This window comes from Acromyrmex echinatior, chromosome 3 (genome assembly GCF_024713525.1).
Source record: "Acromyrmex echinatior isolate Ae372 chromosome 3, ASM2471352v2, whole genome shotgun sequence".
Classification (NCBI taxonomy): Eukaryota; Metazoa; Arthropoda; class Insecta; order Hymenoptera; family Formicidae; genus Acromyrmex; species Acromyrmex echinatior.
The window spans coordinates 8,666,892-8,687,990 of record NC_141854.1 but is presented as its reverse complement, the minus strand read 5'-3'; the positions used below and the strand labels follow the sequence as shown (position 1 = coordinate 8,687,990).

General features: G+C 34.4%; 1 protein-coding gene across 2 annotated transcripts in view; it reads left to right on the top strand.

The window, feature by feature from the left end:
- Positions 1-20,997, top strand: part of ssh (Protein phosphatase Slingshot) — a 141,639-nt gene extending 120,642 nt beyond the window's left edge. For both annotated transcript variants that reach the window (XM_011056588.2, XM_011056587.2), the window contains 4 exons: positions 13,532-13,726; positions 14,531-14,800; positions 15,146-15,702; positions 16,084-20,997. In XM_011056588.2, the coding sequence (XP_011054890.1) occupies positions 13,532-13,726; positions 14,531-14,800; positions 15,146-15,702; positions 16,084-18,314 (3,253 nt within the window). In that variant the 3' untranslated portion in view covers positions 18,315-20,997. The remainder of the gene's footprint in view (positions 1-13,531; positions 13,727-14,530; positions 14,801-15,145; positions 15,703-16,083) is intronic.
- The last annotated feature ends 102 nt before the right edge of the window (positions 20,998-21,099 follow it).

Genomic DNA, 21,099 nt, shown 5'->3' with positions numbered 1-21,099 from the left:
GTTATTATCGAGGCGTGTTCAGGATCGTGCTCAGAATCGTTCAAAACGTTCTCCGAGAAATGGAGTATCCACGGCAAATGTTGTAACATCGCTGTAAAAAATCTCTATTGATTGAAAGACGAAAATTCTACATTCTTTTTATTCTATTAATAATGAGTAATATAATTTCCTTCAACTGTTACAAAAAAAGATTCTTCCTTCTCGTACCAACATATATTTTCTATCGATTTAAAAAATTACAATCAATTCGAAAGCACGATAAATTGGTAACATTATGCATTGTCGGATTCTGGAAAAATGTATCGAGTATACTACATATTTTTCTCAAGATGCCTTGATTCTTTAACGGATCATGATTTATGAAGCATTGCGACGCATGGTCAATAAAATGGGCAAAAGTATATATAAAGTATGTATCTTTCAATGCTATTTACTTAGTACTGCAACTCGTTGCCTATTGATGATTTCGATCTCCGACTCGCTTTCCAATTTCTGCCATGCGATCCAGCTTACAGGCTGGATCGGCATGTTCCTCAAGTGCAGTGCCTTATTTGTTCAGGACAATCGCGGTCGATCGCGGTCTCGCTTCCACACGAAATGTCTACGGCTATTCCGCGTCGTAAATAGTGCAAGCCGACAATGCCGAAATGGATTCACCGTCGCTGGCAACTTTCGCGATAGCCCTGTAGATCTCGCGGAGGAGGACTCCACATGCTGATTTCCGCAACGATTGTTCCACTTTTGCGCGTCGACCGTAAAGATTCATCGTGGAGGCCATCCCGACCGCAAAATAGGAATAATAAGTCCGTAATAGAAGCCGAGCGAATAACCATCCCGTCTTTACGACACCTCGCAATGCACTTTCTTCATTCTCAATGTGGATAATGCCGTTTCTCGAAACGCTTTACGATGCAATCACGTTCTGGAGGACTGACTTTTAGTCGTCATTTGAACACATTGACGTTTGTTTAATATTTCTTGTACATGTAGTGCCTAGAACTGCGACTTTTGTATGTACTTCCTAATCGACTTTCAGCTTTCTTTCCATGAAAATGTTTATGATTTCTGAATTACAAATAGTTGGAAATCGCTGGCTCTTGAAGAATTAAATTCTTCTCAAATGCGGAAATAATTTTTACGTATTTCTTTAAAAATAATTTCCACGAGTTTTTTGTCACGGATTCGACCGAGTTGACGGATTTTACTGAAAAGTATGCAGTATCCATCCTTTTCTATTTAGATTTGCGATAGTACGTGTTACGCTATGTGGTAGAGTGCCTCTTCGATGATGTTGGATTTATTTATAATTAACACGCGGCGCGTCATACTTTTCTAGAATCGATATTCAACAATGACTCTTCCGTTACTTATTGTTATCATCACGATGCGACTCAGAGTGTCATTAATCAGCAATGTCAGATTCGCTTTGGCAAGCGAGTGCTTCTCGTGCTAAATGAGTTTAACATATAAGCGAACATGATAAATCGTCTTCTCCTTTGCATCAGTCTCTATCCTAGGCTACGGTAAAATTTTAAGGGAATCAATCATTATCGCGATATTAAGTCAGCTATATTCCGTTTGAAGCACACGATTTATCTTCGCGTGGCATTCGAAGTGAGCAAAGTCCGATTCTTTCTTAACATTTCCCAACACGTGTATTTAAAGAGTATTAAGTAAATTTAAGAGTCATCGAAAGCGCGATCAAGAAAGAACTTCTTGCACTTTCGTAAAGTCATTATGTAACTTATCTTCTAGGATAAGATATCATCTGACTCTCTACTGAATCAGCTCTCACTATATTTATTATTGAAAACATCATTTTCAGTGAGAGTTGGTTCGACATAGAGTAGCATGTATAAATTTTTTTACAATTAATTGTTTAATTTTTATTTGTTTTAATAATATTTATTATACTCGAATGAATAAGTTATTTTCTGATGATTATTTTTTATGCAAATTAACGAAAAGAGATCTCTTTATAAAAATACATCCTTTTAAAATTGGCGATTAATATATAGAATCTCTAGAAAAAAATCTATAGAAATAATCTGTAGAAAAAAATTGTAAAGCAAGATACTTTTATCGATTGATTTATCCGTCATGTTTCAACTATAAAATGCATTGAATTCTTCAAAGTGACACGACGTTTGTAGCGATCTGTACTTCGTTTATAAAGAGAATAAGTAGGAAAACTCTTTGTATTCCGTTCGCAACGGTTCTAAATAATTCATGGCTGCCTTTGAGAACTGGTTACAGAGGGAAATGCAGCAGGTGTATCTCGACTGCTTCGGCAAGGAGTTGCATCTGCGTTTTGCGATGGCGGGATAACCAGACAAGTTCCTCTTATTGTTCCATTCTCGAATGTCGCTCCCGTTGTATCATTTGAGAGAAGCCCTCTTCTTTTTTATATACTTGTATTATGCAAAAACGAAGTCTATTAAGATTTTCCTATTAAAATTTTTTTAAAAATGACAGGTGTCTTGCCTTTAATGTGTTAATTACAATATTTTATAAAACAAAATTAAATTGGTTGTTAAAGTTATTAAATTAAAGATATGCTGTATAATAATCGACAAAATATCGAAGAAATATCTTAATTTAGCAGTGTTATTCAAAGAGATAAATGAAAATAATTATCTCTAATCACGTATAGATAAATGAAAATAATTATCTCTAATCATATATGAATTTAAATGCATAATATTACAAATCTTTAAAGATTTAATACTTTTATGCATACATGTTTTTTACATTTACATTAAGTGTCTGAGTTCTTAAAACTGAATTTTTTATTAATTTATATTATTGCAAAATTATAGTTTAATTATTCTTGTGTTATAGTATAAGTAAAATTATAATATAATTAATGTAAAAATGGTTTTGTTATATTTCTGCATTGTAATATTTGTCAGCATTAAGAAAATTCTCGTCTCCGGCTAAGATGACAAGGCGGATTCCGCAGTAACGAGACAGAAATATTTGTTGACGGATGGTCGGCCAGACAGTACGTTTTTGTAAGCAGATCAGCCGGTTTTGTTCCAAATCGGGACAAGCACGCGGCCTCGCAAATTCTCAAAATGGGAGCTTATAGCACAGGGTGTCACATATTTGTACGAAAGAGACGAGACATGTCTGTTCGATTCTCGTAGGGGCGACTTTGTAGCCTTGACAAGAATAACTTAGGCAAGGTCAGTGCGAGAGGAGATACGCTGATATCCGGTATTCTCTATATGATGTTCATTTCTCTATCTGTATTTCTGTGGATTTGGAGCTTTTAAAGAAATTCTATCTACTCTTTTGTCTAATCTCTTATTAAATAAGCCGAATTTATATGTCACTATAATTTAATTATAGTGACATATAAATTCGGCTTATATTTTATATTTTTATTATTTTTATTATTTTCAATATATTTTATATTTTTATTATATTTTTCATACTATCATAACTATTATTGACTATTTAGCAGGATTGCTATTATATAAACAAAACATTATAACAAATTAATTATAATATAACAAATTAAAAATAATGGAAAAAAAGTTTGAAATGATCTTGATTCTGTCGTTGTAAAAAGATGTACTTGCAAAAACATTTATGCTCGCCTACGGCTGCAAAATAGCGCATGTACACGTCTTGTACGCAATTAATATTCATCTCGTATAATTGGCTATGTTACCTACTCTGTGATTTTCGCGGTGACAAGTTGTGAACAGGAGATATATGAACGGTCTTTTTTGGCCGATGGCGTAACTAGATGAGCATGTACCTCAGGCATTTAATGATTAAGTGTTTCTCTCTCTTTCTTTTTTTTGAAAAACTTCACGTGCCATATAAACACATACTTTTTCCTTTACTTCTTAAATATCTGTAATATGAGTTTATTACTAGATAAAGAAGTTATATTAAAAACTCAGCAAATTGCTGAGCTCAGCAAATTAATGTTAAATTTGATCGATTTTATGTTCTCCAATATCATATCTTTTTTCATATCTTTCTTAATAGATTATAAAAGATACTGTGATTGAAATCGGTTAGTTGAGTGTTAATCGATGCGTGTTGGCGATGACATCAACTGGGGATTCGGAGTCTCTCACATGATCGACCCGTAACAGCTCGTTTCACCAGGCGTTCCATTTATGTTCCACCGATGACGCGACTCATTACAATTAACGATGTCATGCCTAGCGGCTCAGTACGTCTCCTGCTGTTGTTCTCGCCGGGTGGTCACGCAAAAGCTTTCGCGGCCTTAGGTCAGACGAGAACTCTCGATCATTCCAAGAAGTGTGAAAAGTACCAATCTTGAATTCCGAATACGTATAGTAACAGTGCAATTTGCATAACTGCAGACGTATGTAAGATGTCTTGAAGGCAAGTGGAAAACATGAAGTAGTATATAAAAAGTTATAATTACAAACACATATGATAATTAGTTAGTGTGTAAACAGCAAGTAAATTCATTAACGATAAGTAATTATTATGAGATTTATCTCAACTCCTAATACCGAAGTGATAAAATATGATTTTATTATTAAAACGATTTCAAATATCGTTTGCTTCTATTTGAAATATCATACCTTAACACTGATAATGAAACTTTATTTCTGTAAATCTAGAATTTTATGGTATGATTTTATGGTATGATTTTTTAAAATCTATATATTATCTTTTATGATTTAAAAGTTAAGTGTAAAAGATATCTTTCAATTAAATTATACGACAGTGCAAAAAATTTGCACATTGTGGTAAGCACAGAATTATCTTCTTAAAAAAATTCAGACTATGTATTTTGGTGCGTTAATTCATCATCTTAGATATTCACTCTTAGATATTGGTTCTTCTGCTCGGATCTGAAGGTGGCTATTACGTAAATGTTTAATTATAGTATACCGAGACTCTCGTCGATGTTCATCGTTTGTTGCGTAAAACTTTTCTAACCGTTAATTGACGCATAAAGGCACACACACTTCCTACGAGTGGCAAGACTCTGTGGATTTTCTACGTATTACCAAGAAAACGGAAGTAGTCTTATCTAATCGGTGCCGAGTTGGCACGGAAGGGAAACCGTTTCTTGCATGATATTTGCTACGCTTGAGAAAGTGGTACGCGTTTTCCAAACACTCGTTGCAAAAAATTGCTTTAAGCTCCTTAGCGAATCAGTAAAATTCCGGACGTGACAAAGTCAAAATCTAATAACGTATTCCGAGTAATATTTTATAATTTTTTTTATACTTTCTTTAATTTTTTTACTTTAAATCACGTTATTTTTAGGAATTATAAGGAATATAGAACTTTTCTTACTTACTTAGATTATTTTTAAGAATATATGAAATATCAAAAATTTTTATCTAATTATTTTCTTGAAATCTTGAAAAATCTCACAATGTAAAAAGGAGGAGATTTATGAATAAGTCTTGCAATCAACTATTGTTGCAAAAAAAGACTTAATTTTTAGAAAAATTGATTCAGAATTTTTCTTCTATTTTATGTAACAGAAAATTATTAACATTAGTCTTTAATGAACTCCAAATGTTTTACAAAAAATCTTATTCAATTTATAATTATATATGTATTTTTTTCTTGTATCAATTTATTAAAAAATGTTCATCAATCACGAGATTGTTTCAACATAGATTAAATATATTAGTATTGTATATAAGTATGCTGTAAAAGTTGCAACATGCGAATTTTCTTAGTTGTAATCCGAGGCGTCTGACATAGGTATCGCCGACCCTTAGCGAAATTAATCTGCCCTTCAAGGGGTTAAGATATTGTGAGGCAGGGCTATTATCTGTTTCGCTTGAACCACTGCAAGAACTTAGAAACGAAGTTCATTACTTGCACGGCTACCTAACCAAGGTCAAGACATCAAAAGGCCAAGATGTTGCCCAGAGGTCTCTTAATAACGCGGCTTCGCGATCGGTGGAGCAGATAAAATGAAGAAAGAGCGAGACGCACGTTTCGTTATTGTCTGCGAATAAATTGCTGATCAAAACGTAGACCGATTTTGAGCGCATAGATGCGTAGATGCATAAAAAATATTTTTTTTTGTTGGCATAAATCGGTATTAGTTAAATTTTATTAGGTGCTTGACGGAAGCGAAATACATATATAATTAAAATATCCAAGAATAAAAAATTATTTTGTCTGATTTATAAAATTTAAGAATTTAACAAATATCCAGACGTCAATAGATTTTAATATAAATTTCATTAAAAAAAAAATTAAATAACACTGAAGAAGTGTATTTTTTATTTTTAAATAAGTTCTTTTGGTTAATATTTGCTTAAAACTGCTAAAAATTATAAATTGTATAAAAAATAATTTTACATTAAATTTTTACTAAGAAACGATCGAATAGTCGCAGAATGTAGTTGCAATGCTTGGAACATCGTGTACACGATTTGATTTTCCTTGTTGATGCGTGACGTCTCGTACGTCATAACGTACGCGAACACACGTGGAAATCAGGCAGACACGGATGTTTGCTGTAAAAAGAAGCTTACCTTCGAGCTACATTGATATTCATATACGGTAACCTAGTCCATAAAAAGAATTTTGATTCGTAAAATATATTTTTCATAATATAATCACTGAAACTCTTCTTATTGTGTTATTTTGCGTGTGTGAAAGGTCGCATTTTTATTCCTTGATTGCTTCTTCCTCCATGACTGGCATTTCCAATGCATTTAGAGAACGTCATCATTTTAGCTCAATATGCCGTTATATTCTCTGTTGCAACTTCATATCCTGTTTCATTTCCTACATCGATTAAACATTTTTTTAAATAATAAATTATTTATATATTATATTCACATTTAAAATTAATATTTATATTTAACAATCTTATATATGCAAAAGAATAAAAACTGAAATTTATTTTTAAAAAATTAACAAGTATTTGGAATCTCTGTTCACATTTTTATTTAAATTTTATCGAAATCTTAAGGAATACAATGTTAAAAATCAATGTTCTGTGGTTTTTAAAATAATATATCATATTTATTTGCAATTATTATAAGATTATTTATGTAAATATTAGGTGTTGGAATTAATTCGTAGCGTTTTACAAGTGATGGGAAGTACTTTCATTAATGTATTTTTTAATGCTCATGTGAAATAAATAACATTCTTTCATTAAAAACGCTACGAATTAATTCCAACACCTAATAATTTATTAATATTTAAAACATTAGTTTATCTATCCACAGATTCTTCTAATCCATGAATTTTTATTTGATTATTTAATTCTGTCAATTGGAAGAATAATAGCCTGAAATATACAGTCAGATTTTTGCATTTTATCCATTATATTCTATTGATTAAAGATATATTACAAAAAAATTAGAGTTTTTTTAAAGGTAAAACCAAATCTCTTTACTTTTAACAGGATCTGACAGAATTATTTTATCTTCTTTATGTTTTTCAGAATACATTTAGTTTTCTTACAGTCAATTTACTGTTGCCAAGTTATCACGTTTGTTTCGCTGCATTATCACATTTGATGCATAATGCTTCGCATGCTATTCCAACAAGAATTCTCTCTCCTCAAAGAGTATGTAATAAATGAAGCATATAGAAAAGATGGTAATGTCCATCAACCCGACTGTTAAATAGAACATTTATCGTTATCATACGTCTTATTGGTGAATTTCGTTGTTATCAAGAATCATTTCTCATTGTTATCAAGAATCGAGAGTTAGCACTTATTGTACATCCTTAACTGTTTTCTACTATCCAGTTATACTAGTTTTCCTGGTAGCAGCCCATAAAGCCCACCAGGAGCCGACTTCCTAGACGTTCCCCTTCCTAGGAATCCTTGGAATTTTATAGCTTTGATTTTTATGGCAGTTTTTAACGTATCCTGCGTACTCGCGGAAGGAAACTCGCATAGAGAATCGCTAGAAGTATAAATTCTCGCCATATCTTACTCGTATATCTTTTTTAATTGAAGTTTTATTTCGTCGATTCGTTTAAAGTATCAGGAAGAGAATTATAATAGAAAAATATCTATAGATTTTTTTAGATTAAGACTGACTCGAGGTGTATCTTAAAGTTCAGGTATCTATTATAATTATAAGAATTTTCTTTGTAAATCATATCGTAATGAGCAGTGCCACAAGTTAAAAGATAAAAGCTAATGTTTTATGTCCTATTGTTTCATTTACAAAAAAGTGAAAGTTTTCTTCTTGTCATCTTTTTGTCACAAATGATTTCCGTCGTTAACATAATTGGCCTATTCTTTATCGATGAACTCTCTGAACTAGTATACACGGTGCTATAAGTTGAAGCAAAACAAATCATATTTCTTTCACAAGTTATTGAACCATGTGTACAGTCCAGAGAGTTCTTCAATAAAGAATCTTATTATAATTAATGAAATATTGGTTTGAAGTTGAAGTAAGATCAGGCCAATCCGGGTGTTAAACAAGTATTTTAAGTTGTTGCTACATTGAAAGCATTATTTATAGCTCAATTTGTTTTATATCTTTATAAAGAACAAGATGCTGTATTCGTTACCTACCACATCCAACGCGTGTGCGGTTGAGATTGTTATCGCAACCCGTTCTTTGAAAGTAACAAAAGACGGGCACTGCAATTGCTAGAGTAGATCGAACACGCCGCGAGGATCACCAAGACCTCCGAGTGCGTAAAGCCAAGCTAATCGACATCCCGTAAGCTTACGTTCCGATGATTCTGTCGAGAACACCGTTCTTTACAGTGAAGAGGGATATATCTTCGATCACGCTTTCTTCTTATGTGACGGCGCTGTCATGGTTGAGTGCCGACGGTAACGACGCTCGAGGTTTCTTCGTTTCTCAGGACGCGCGTCGTCAGGAGCATTTGTCAGATGGTTTCTCGTGTTATAGCAAGACGGAAAAAAAAGAGAAAAATTCTATCAACTTTGATCTCGAACGCATTCTTATGAAATGAGTGAGCAATAATTAGCAGAATAAAAATGAAAAACTATTGGTGATATTGAAAGGTAGGATAGATTTCATCTCGGCAATACTTCAGCATTTTTTTCTTATAAGTATTAAAAATTTTAAAATTAAAATTCTTTTCAAATCTTGCATGTTTTTTGGTTTTTCGACATGATTGCGTAGTCAGAAACATTTATCAGGTGATTTTTTTGCGTGTTATAGCTAATCGGAAGAAACAAAATTCTATTAATTTTGATCCCGAAGAGATTTCTATGAAATGAATGAGCAATAATCGACAGAATAAGAATAAAAAATTGTATTAAATGTAGAAGAATTTGACGAAAGGCGGTGGATATATATTTAATAATACTTTTTAATTTTTTTATATTAAACTACATTAAAAAAAAATATATGAATGTAAAATTAAAATTCTGTTCCAAAAATTCGTAAGTTTCTCTTGGTTTCGAAACGGTTGTGGGTGGTCAGAAACATTTATCAGATGGTTTCTCGTATTACAGCAAACCAAAAGAAAAGAGGAAAATTCCATGGCTTTTGTGATCTTGTGAAAAGAATTCTATAAATAGGAAAAAAGCAGAAGAACAAGAATGAAGAATTGTTGACGATATTGAGAAGCGAAGTTTGATCATATGAGTAATACTTTATGTTAATAATATTTTAATTCTTATATTATAATTTTTGTTCGAATGGTACCTGTAAAAAAATAAAACAAAAAGAATTGTTTAAATTAAAATCCTATTCCAGATTTGCAGAAATAGCAATACGAAAAAATCTTTATTATAATAGAGTTTAAATGGAAATTTATAATGAAATGGAAATTTATAATGAAATAATATCGCTCCTGAGATAATAACTAATACTTTTATTAAATTTGTATCATTTATATTATTGTTATTGAGTATATATTAAATTGCGCGTTTGTATTACTTTTTCCGTAACAAATAATATGAGTTAAAAGGCACATGTAGGAAATATTTTAAGTATTACGTCAATTTAGATTGGCATTTTTTCTTCTTTTGAGATATAGAATTAAGCAATATGGATTCAGTTGTTTGAGTAATTAAAGTTCTTGTGCAATAACTAACATACGTACACATTTATACTATTCGTATATTGATACGATATTAGATAGGTCAACGAGTCTTTGCAATTTCGTTGTTTGTGTTGATTAATCTTCGGAAAAACATGAAACTGAGTCTCCACTGTATATGTGAAACGTACACGTTGCGAAAAACCGGTTTGAGATTATTATAGAAGAACAGGTTGTATACTGTCTGAACGAAACTTTGCATATATATATATATATATATATATATATATATATAAAATATATATATATATATATATATATATATATATATATATCATACAAAAAGAAAACGGGGAAATAAGACTATCGTGATTCTTGTGATCACAAATACTTTATAATTTTGTTATTCCAAATATATTTAAATATCTTGAGACCACTCACTATCAAAATCGGTAATTTTCCAAGATCTATTCTTTGTTATTTTTTCAAAACTTGCATATTGAAAAATAATCGTGTGAAGTTTTAGTTATTTTTGAAAATTTATTAGAGTATTTAGAATTCTAGACGATATATCTCTTTAGAAACAAGTTATTGCACTTTAAATGCACTATTCATGTGCGATTCGGACGAATGATTTTGTAGGCGAATAAATCTTCTTTTGATGCTTCAAGAATGAGCTTTGCAATCTGATATAAGATCTGTGGAGGGAAGTCTATCTGGGTGATTATATTCTTTTTGGTAACATTATTATTGTAGGTGTGTAGGCAAAACGTGGAACAGGTATCATGGATTAAAATCTCTATTCTTTCTTTCTCTTTTTAAAAATAGGTTTGTAATTTAAAAAGCATGCAAGAAACTTCTTAGAAATTTGATTTATTACATAGTTTATTACATTTGAGAAAGTATGAATAAAAGATTAGGGAATCCATTGATCCAAAAATCCATTGATAATTTAAATTGTACAAACGACATGAGTTATAATATTGCGTTTCTCGATTTATGTAATATATTTATATACGAATGGATCTTCACACATAAGAGATATTAGATAAACACAGAATATGTTAATTTAGGGAAATCCTTTTCCTATTAGAATGAAGAAACGATCGACTGCGTCTACTATTTATCAATTGAAGTGGAAACCGGATAGTAAATACGGTTAGATTAAGGACAGAAAATAAAAAGCTTACTTTTAAACATTATATTTAGAAATATTTTATCCGAAAGTATATTTGATTTATTAATTATATTACTAGTTTATTAATTATTTTCTTTTGTATTTTAAGTTTAATTTATATCATAAAATAATATTATTTCGTAAAATAATAGGAGTTAATTGTGAAATTTACTTTCATGTTTTTTGTTTAAATCTCTTAGTTTATTAAAAAACTCTTAGTACTTTATCGTTGTGCGATTGATATACTTATTTAAACATTTTTAATATATAAGAGACATCATTTTTTAATTATATTCAAGTAAAAACTTTAATATACGCAAAATAAAAGCAACAAACTCGGAAACTAATTATTTAAATATAGTGAAAAAAATCATATATAAGATATTGAACATATTACTGCCAGTCTTTGTTCATACTGATCCCTTAATTACTGCTGCATGTATCTAATACCTACTGCCTCTGTATTTACTGCCCGTGTACATTGTATTAGATTAATTTGTCCGAATCTTCTTCAGCATCCTAAACAAAATATATATATTAATCATTATACACAAATAAGAGAGAAAAAAAATATTTTTAAAATATTATTATTTAATTCTTGATAACAATATTTATCATATCGTTTTACACTAAGAATATTTACTACTTTTTTAGTCACAGGTGTCAAAATTGATAGTAATTAGCGCATTGGTACATATATTCACGCATAACAAGACTCATTTACTGTCGATAGTAATGCAGGCTTAAATGATTGTCTTTGATGTTGCTATTTCAATAAATTAAATTTAAAAAGCCATCACTTTTTTATGCTTATTTTATTGAAATAAGCATTGAAATACGTGCTATATTTGCTTGCACTTTCAAATCATGCAGTTCTCTTTCCTTCACTTCTAATTAGAAGAATATGGAGTTTGTTATCTTCAACGATATTCCTAATTTCTTTAATTATTCTACAAATATAAAACATCGAATATCTTATATAATTGTTTATATTTATATTACAGTCGTAGTTTAACATTAATAATATTTTTAATATATAATTATTTCATACTTTTATACTAATACTACAATTGAAAAAAGCAGTAGTAATTGGGACAGAGCGAACTGCTCATTTAATAAAAGTTGTAATTAAACTCTGCAGTAAATAAATCCAAATAAATTAAAAATTGCATATACTTGAAACCTTCATGGAAAGAATTTTTTTTTAGAGTTTATCCTGAAAATATGATAGTCTTGAGACAATATTGTATTTCGAAGAATTTTAATGTAAATCTCTTTTATTCATTAATAAAACTCCAATAAAGTATAAAATAAGTTTGATTAATTTTACTGAAATGCATGGTAAAAATATTTAAAATATTGTATTGTATCACAACTACCATATTTTCAGGGTAAATTTTAAAAGAAAATTCTCACCGTACTAGTGCGGTTCAGACTGAATGTTACAACGAGATTGCCTCTACTTCACTGTAAAACAATGAAATACAAGATCTTAGTGGCTACTACCTATTCCCCATTCATGCTACTCATGGAAAGGATTTTTTGCGCTATTTCTAGGTTTGCTATTACGAGATTTTATTGTATGTTTTAAGAAAATTTTGTATGTTTTAAGAAAAATCGGTTTATATTATTTTTTAAATAAAAAACAATCTTATTGAAAATTTATATTAAAACTTAATTGATGTTCATTTGTTTTTCACGACGTGTTTCTCATAGTTTTAAGCAATTTAAAGCGAAACATTATTGCCCCTATTCTTAAACGTTGGCTAATATTTTTTTACTCGATGCCTCACATAGCAAGCATTACGTCGTGAGAACCATCGTTAATTGTTGGATGAGTTTCAGGGCGAATGAGAAAGTTTACTAGTTATGGTAATTCCGAAGGGTTTACCTGCGAAGCAAGAGATTGACTCTCGTTGTTCGACATAATCCAGACACAAAGATATTTCTTGTTAAACCGGCGTTTAGAAAGTATACTTACTTTCTTTGTTCCTTCAGAAGATCGTAACTTTCGTCGATTTCCGAAGATGCTGATCGCCGCTGATCAATTTACTTTTTTATACGCTTGCAAAGTATCACGAAGTAACTGTGAAGTTGCCGTAGTAGTGACTTAACTAGCGTAACACATATAAAAAAGAGAAAAACGTAATTTTTCTGAGAGAAAACTAGGTCACAATGAATAAACAACAAAAATGTCGCGAGTATTAGTTACAATGAAAGTTTTCCCAACTAATTTTCTTTAGAACTAAAATGTGTACGAAATTATTTCTTTTATGGCGCATTTAGCCAAGTCAACATGATATTACTTTTCTTACAATCAGTGCTTCTGATTATCCTTCCTGTAACATCCTCTTTTAATCTTTTGTATTTTTTCTTTTCTAGGTCGGCCTTGCAGACATTGCACAAGGTATCCGGTAAGGCACGCGAGCAAAACTATTTTCTAGGTGGACTGTCGCATGACTGGGTCAGTTACTATGAGCAACGGATCGAGAGCGATCGCTCGTGCCTCAACGAGTGGCATGCCATGGACAATCTGGAGTCCAAGAGACCACCGTCACCGGACAGCGTACGCACCAAGTGAGTCCGGTCATTTTTATGACGATCCTCCTTAAAAGCGGTCTAAAAAATAAGACGGTTATTCGGATGCAATCCTATAGCACTTTTCTGATGAAATTGGCATAGTATCGATTGCTTTTAGAAACCAATTCTTCTAGGAAGTTGCCCTCTTGCTGGGTGATTTCTTAGATATTCAATTTTTAATACCTTCAATATATATTACACGCCTCTCGAGCAAAATCGATTCGCGCAACATATAAGACCCAAGAAACAGCTGGCTACTGCGAATTTAGCTTGGTATCGTGCCAGGATGGTTTGTTGATGCGCCTTCCTCGGTTGTCTGCTCCGCATTGAATCGCGCGCCCAAGCATAATTTCATAGCCGTCTTTCAATTATTTCCAGTTTCTACGTCTGCCTTCCCTTTCAAACTAAGCTAAACATTTTGAGGTATTAGGTCATTTCGATCGTTGGATTCCAGTATTGCGAAATTCTGGCGTACACGTGGAAAACTGATGTATCCGAAAACTTCACAACATTCTAATTTGATCTCTTTGTTTGCGTTTACGAGGCCACTTTTAGTATTTTTGCTCTGTAAAGATGAAAATTCTTATTACATCTATAAATACGGTAATTATAAATTGATGGAATAATGTCTACAGTTAAAAAATATGTATCTATGTTATATATTTGATATGAATGATATGAACACAAATATAATATAACGATCGTTTAGTGATTGACAATCATTTATGGATGTATTTAACTGATTTTGCCTGTCTGATTAATCTATCATGAGATACAAACATGGATGTTTATGTAATATAGGCCCAGGGAGAGAGAAGAGACCGAACGCGTGATTCGATCGACGCTAAAGGAGATCATGATGTCAGTCGATCTTGATGAAGTTACTTCCAAATATATTAGAGGTCGACTTGAAGAGGATCTCGACATGGATCTCGGGGAATTCAAACCGTTCATCGATCAAGAAATGCTTACCATACTAGGACAAATGGATGCACCAACCGAGATATTCGATCATGTTTATCTCGGGAGCGAATGGAACGCTAGCAATCTAGAGGAACTTCAGAAAAATGGGTGCGTTATCTGTCTCATTACGAATATTTTTTACGTATTGTCACGTTATATCAATTTTATTGCTCGTCATTTCTAATTGTGTCACAACGTGATATATTTCTAATATTTTAATCATCTATAATTTAATTATTTCTGTTATTATTAGATATAAAATTTTTTTAGAAATTTTTAATAAATATTTGTAAGAACAATTTTTATATCTTTCGTATTTAATGAGAAAAAAAAACTTTAAACTCTAGCATATTATAATTTTGAAAATTTTATCTACAGTATAGAAAACGCACTATTTGATTTTAATATATTTAAATATAATTGTTAGTTCTAATCTTTTTTATACACTTTCAGTGTAAGGCACATCCTGAATGTCACTCGGGAAATTGACAACTTTTTTCCTGGTATGTTCACATATTTGAACGTACGTGTATATGACGATGAGAAGACGGATTTGTTGAAGCACTGGGATAATACATTCAAATACATTACTAAGGCCAAAATGGAAGGCTCTAAGGTGTTGGTGCATTGCAAGATGGGAGTGTCCCGTTCTGCCTCCGTGGTGATAGCTTATGCGATGAAGGCTTACAACTGGGATTTTTCCCAGGCGTGGAAACACGTTAAGGAAAAGCGCAACTGCATCAAACCTAACAACAGCTTCCTCCTGCAATTGGAAACGTATCAGGGTATTCTAGATGCGATGAAAAATAAGGAGAAGCTCCAGAGATCCAAATCTGACACGAATCTGAAATCTCCCACTTCCACAAAAGATCAATCAAAAAAGGAAGAGAAATCAGATAATATAGAGAATAATATGCGAGAGGTTTCAGGTTCGGAGTTGAAGAAAACTAGCCAGAGACCAAAGAGTTGGTCGCCGAATGTTAAAGTTGCTGAGAATATGTTACCTTCCGGTATGTAGCTTTACTATCCTAACGTTCTAATTAATTGTGCTTTCTCAAAATTTTTAAGAAACTTAAAGTTAATTTTTTTATTGAAAATTTTATTATGGTCTGTTTATGTATTACAGCTCGAACGTTCATGTATTATAACTTGAACATGATATCATTATGATAGAAAACATAAATAAATAAAACCTTATTTTTTATTTAAATTTAAAAAAGTTTTAATCAAATTTATTTCTGATCAGTATATATTGGAAAATTAGAAATTTTGACAAATAATTTATATTAATAAATAATTAAAATAAGAAATGTGGCAATTAAAATTACAAGATATATTTTATTTTTGTGGATGTAGAAATTTTTATTACGTTATGTTTTATAATGTTTCAGTTCCCTTGTCGCAGTCATTGGAAAGTATTGATAAAGCAGGAAATACGGAAGTTACTCGAGAGGATCTTCTTCGTGGCTCGAATCAAAAACCAGCAATAGAACAAGAAGCTCGAAACGTTCTAATGCCCTGCGACAACGGGCAATCTTACAGCGTGTCGCAAAATAAAATAATGCACCTACCTGCTCCAACCCCTGGCACACCTAGCGTAAAGAATAGGATTAGTAAGTTAGAAACTCAGGGACAGAAGAGGAAGGGTCTAGTACTCAATTTAACTAATCAATTTGAAGCGGCTAGCAGTAAACCATCATCGCCAGGATCCGATACGGACGCGAAATCTCTGCCTCAAAGTTCGATTGCGGAGGATAACGCGAAACCAATCGAGAACGGTCATTCGCATTGCGAGCAGTCGCAGGAAACACAAGATATTACGGCTTCCGTTTCGAGCGGTCTTTCCGAAAAGGAAACTTGGGATCCCGGTGAAGAACAAAGGGAAAAGAGAAAAGAGATGAGTCAGGAGTCTACTGAGATCAACGATAACAATGAATGTCTAGTCTGGACTGCGTCCGCGGATGTAACATGTGCTGATATGTGTGATGACAATAAAATTGACAAAGGCGTGAATGTAGAAAGTGAGTGTAACGTGAGTGTAATGGCGGATGCGACAATTACAACGTCGGTCACAATGACGACGACGACTACGACGATGACTACGACGACGACGACGACGACGTTATCGACGTGTCATGATGGTTTAGGAAAGAAAATAAAAAAGGACGGCGATCCATTCAGCGCCCAACTCGATCGAGTATTCGATCGTGAGGAAAGACGGGGTGAACCTGTCACAAGGGAATCTCCGAGTCGGCAAAGTTCTTGGAGTAGTTACGACAGCGCAGTGGTTCTTGACAACAATTCGGTGCACAGCTCGTGGGCTACCTTGCCGTCGAGAAATAGTTCCTGGGGCTCTTATGACATGCGGCCATCCGATCTACTCGGATCCAGTGGTCTGTTCCCGTATGACAAAGAGGAAATCCCGTGGCATCCGGGGACGGTAAAACGCACTAAGCAGAAATTGGAGGAGGGTACGACCGCAGGCGAGGTAAAGCGCGTGTGCACCCAGAACTCAACGACCACGGACGAAAAGAGCGATAGGCTAACTACTGAAATAGATTCTGTTGCGGTCGAGACGTACAATCCGATGCTGTTGCATCACATGCCATCGCCGACACCGCGAAGAAGGGACTCGTCGCCTACTCAGGAACATAATCTTAAAGTAGAAACAAATAGAAACTCACCGAGCCCGGTAGGTAGCATTGACATCTCTCTTACGTCCATGCGTCAGATTGGAAGACTATCTACAAGCGCCCCCGCGCCGTCCTCCCTACCCTCCGAGTCCGATCTGCCTTTATCTCTGAGATCTTGCAGATCAGAAAGCGAGACATCCAGTCCATGCGTCGTCAATACTACCCAGTGCCCTTCTGTAAAACACCATAAAATGGTTTTGGAAAATCTCTGTAACAAGTCTGTGTTCAGCAAGCGTTGTCTCTCCGTGGATGATTCTCCGGAAGAGTGTCCACGTAGCACGTCTGGGATAGTTAAAAATCTGAAGAAAGAGTTTGAGGCGAAGTCGACCAAGTTGGAGAGGAGTCCCGAGAACGCGTGCGAAGGCGAAAACGCGTCGGTGACAGCACGATCCAAAAGGGACGTAAAAATCAGGAGTTTGCCCTCATCGCCAGTGATCCCGCACAACGAGTCCAAAATCCAATCGTCGTCCAGCGTTGGCGAAACCAAAGACAACAAGCATGGCAGGAGGAGCGAGACAACGCCACCGTCATCGCAGGATAATATGGAAGATCTCTCTGTTAGAGTATTGGTGGGGAAGTATGAGGTTGCCAGGCCAGAATCCAGGAAGAGCTCGGACGTCCAGTTGCGCGCGCACAAAGATAAGGATTGGGACGCCATGGAGGTGCATCCGCCAGCAAAATCGAAGATCGCGCCCGAGTTCTCGAGAAGGTCAGCGCCGATTATGATCAACAATCACTCTGCACCTCTGTTCAACGAGACACCGGAAGCTCCCGGCAGGCCGCCGGCAGTACCTTCGCCTAGTGTAGTCATGGCCAGCGTAGTGGCTAAAGCAGCTAGTAAAAAGCAGCAACAACACGGTAGAACCCATCCCCTCGCTAGGTTACAGGTCAGGCCTAGGCACAGCAGTCCCGTTTACAACACCATGTAATACAAGAGGCGACGCTCTTTTGTTTTCGCTCGCGGATTCTTAAGCGCAACACGAGCGCAGCGCATCTAATCCGGACGAGTGTACTCATGCGATCACGTGAGTACATCGCCGTGACGATGAAATCGTGTGATCTCTTTATGTTGGCGATGAAGATATTGGGTTTTCGGAGCCAAGACGGTTGCGCCTGTTGTTCTAAGAGTAGATCTTTTTTTCGTTGTACTCTTTTCTTCGTCGTTATCGCTACAATATCTCGTACAAGCGTCGTCCTGTTCACCGAGAAAAATGATTTTGTCATTTCGATAATGTATCTTATTATTTATAAGACGATAATCTCGTATAAGTGTTCGGATTTTTTACTGCGAATTAACGACAGGCGCTTTATGTTCCTTCTCGTCAACGTGTTTCTTGGCTTGACGTTAGTTCAATTATTTTAAGCTGGAAATGCAACAATCACGAGGCTGCGCGTCGAGAAGGGGGTCAACGTAAATTCAGGAAAGAATAATTGCGTCGTTATCCTACGTCATTTTGTCGTAAGTTAGTGGATTCAGAATCAAACATGCGTTAAATATGAAAAGTAATCGCGAGTATTGTGTGGGTGACTTAACGCGAAGGACGGCATGAAAGTTTTAGTTCGCAAGAAAAGAAGGATAAAAGAAAAAGAACCGAGTGCTCAGTCAGGCTGTGAATGTAAGGTCTGAGCCTCGGGCGTACGATGACCTTTCTTCTGCTTCGCTTTCTTGATCTTTTCTTTGTTTTTTTTTTTCGTCGAATACGACGTTATCGCGTGAGACGATAAATCTCTGATCTTCGAAGCGACTTTGTCGATTTTGTCGTAACGGGAAAAGTTATTATATGACGAGACCTCGAGATAATGTAATATTAAGCCACACTATTAGTAATTTATAGGTGATAATGTGATGTAGAGTGATGTACAGTATGCGAGAACACGATGTAGCGAAGTGTGTTTTCTGTTGAGCGACTGTTTTCGGAAGCATGAGTGCGTACGGAAGGGGGTACCGAAATTCACGAGCTTCTAATCGTTTCCGAAACCCCGAAAATGATTCCTCCTGATCTTCTGTGTCAACGGCCATATTTTACATGAGCATGAGAGTTAATACAAAATTAGTTAGTTGAAGGTAATAATGTCGTAACAAGTGGATTAGATTTTTCTTAAATTGTAAGATAATAATTTAGTATTGTATGTATATCGTCTCTTATTGAGGAATGTGTCTTAGGCAATTTCAATTTTAATGAATCTGATCTTGTTAGATATCATCGAGCTTGAAACCTGCTGCCTCACGTTTAGGAGTTTATATATGGATTGCATCTCTGCTATTTATATACAAAAAAGAACCTCTTAGGCTGAAACGATCGTTGTTCTCGCGAATGTAGGTACCTCTCTTACTCATTAATTGTTATTAACTTGCTCTTTGTACTCCTACTACTATAGATTGTCTTTATCTCGATTAATTCAAATCGGTTGATCGTGTAACGCTTTTCAACGGCTGACGATGCAGCGATAATAGTGCATCAGAAACTCCCGCTATTGACTCCTGTAAGTAAAGAAGTACGATGAAATAGCGGGGATGGATATGTTGATCCTCATGGGTGCATGCGCATATTGTACTTCTTCATCAATCGACCCTGGAGCACATTGTATCTAAGTGTCAATATTTTTTTAAATACATATCATCGACTCATCGTTAATTTTGTAAATCACGCGCGTTTCCATCGCGTCGCGGGATTTAGTTAGACAAAAAATGAAGGAAACCCGATTTATCGCGCAAATTAACGACCAATTTTATACTCTGATGTACTCTGACGAATGCGACCGCTGCTAAGAGGCGCTTCACGAGCGCGTCGCGATTATCGTATATAAATATATTTTATTACAAACACATTTCTCAACCAAATTAGGCTCGTTGATCGTTTAGATTGTAGATACGGGCGAAAGATGTCCTGGAACATAGTAGTATCCCGAATAGTCTGTTGGATCGCACCTAGAGATTAAATATTGTCTACTTATACGATTAAGTACAATCTGATGCGATTTAGGAGGAGGAGGAGGAGGATCTGTTTTTTTTCTCTGCGATATCTCGCAGCCGGAGGTGACTCGTCCCCTCTTTTTAAGTGCGAGTGTTGCGAGAAGCGTAGTTTTAAAGTCTCGAATGTTGCCCAGCGTAGTCGACGAGTTTGGAGTATACTTGAATGCACAAGATATCCAATGATTCCCGTATGGAATCCAATGTGGGTCGGATATCCGATCACGTTAATCGCCGCAAAAGTATTATGAAACAGGACGTGTCGTCTACGGCGCGAGTACCGAGAAAAGAAAAAGAGGAAAAAAAAACGCGATGCGCTTTCTGCTCTCTCACCGTGTTTGTGCGCGAGCAATCTTTTTTCTACACCATGTCGCTTGTCAACCGATGGATTTGCTCGTGTCAAGTAAGTTTGTATTGTCACAAATCGATGTGCTCAGTTTTAGTAATTGTCCCCTGACCCTTCATACCTTGTTCCTTCGACCGCTCCAATCCCTCGTCTCTTAAGTCTTGCTTAAGTGTGTGCGTTCGCTCGATACGAGAACTTGCTGTCATATGAGAAATGATGATAAAACCGTACGTTGTTCTGTATAAATTTTGTACTATAGTTTGTATTAAATAAAATACATTGTTTATTGCTTGAGTACACGTGTTATTCCTCATGGGGAATTTTACGTAAAACAAAAAAAACAATTGATTTACATATTATCTTTCTCTCTCTTTTATTATTTTATTTCATTTCTAAC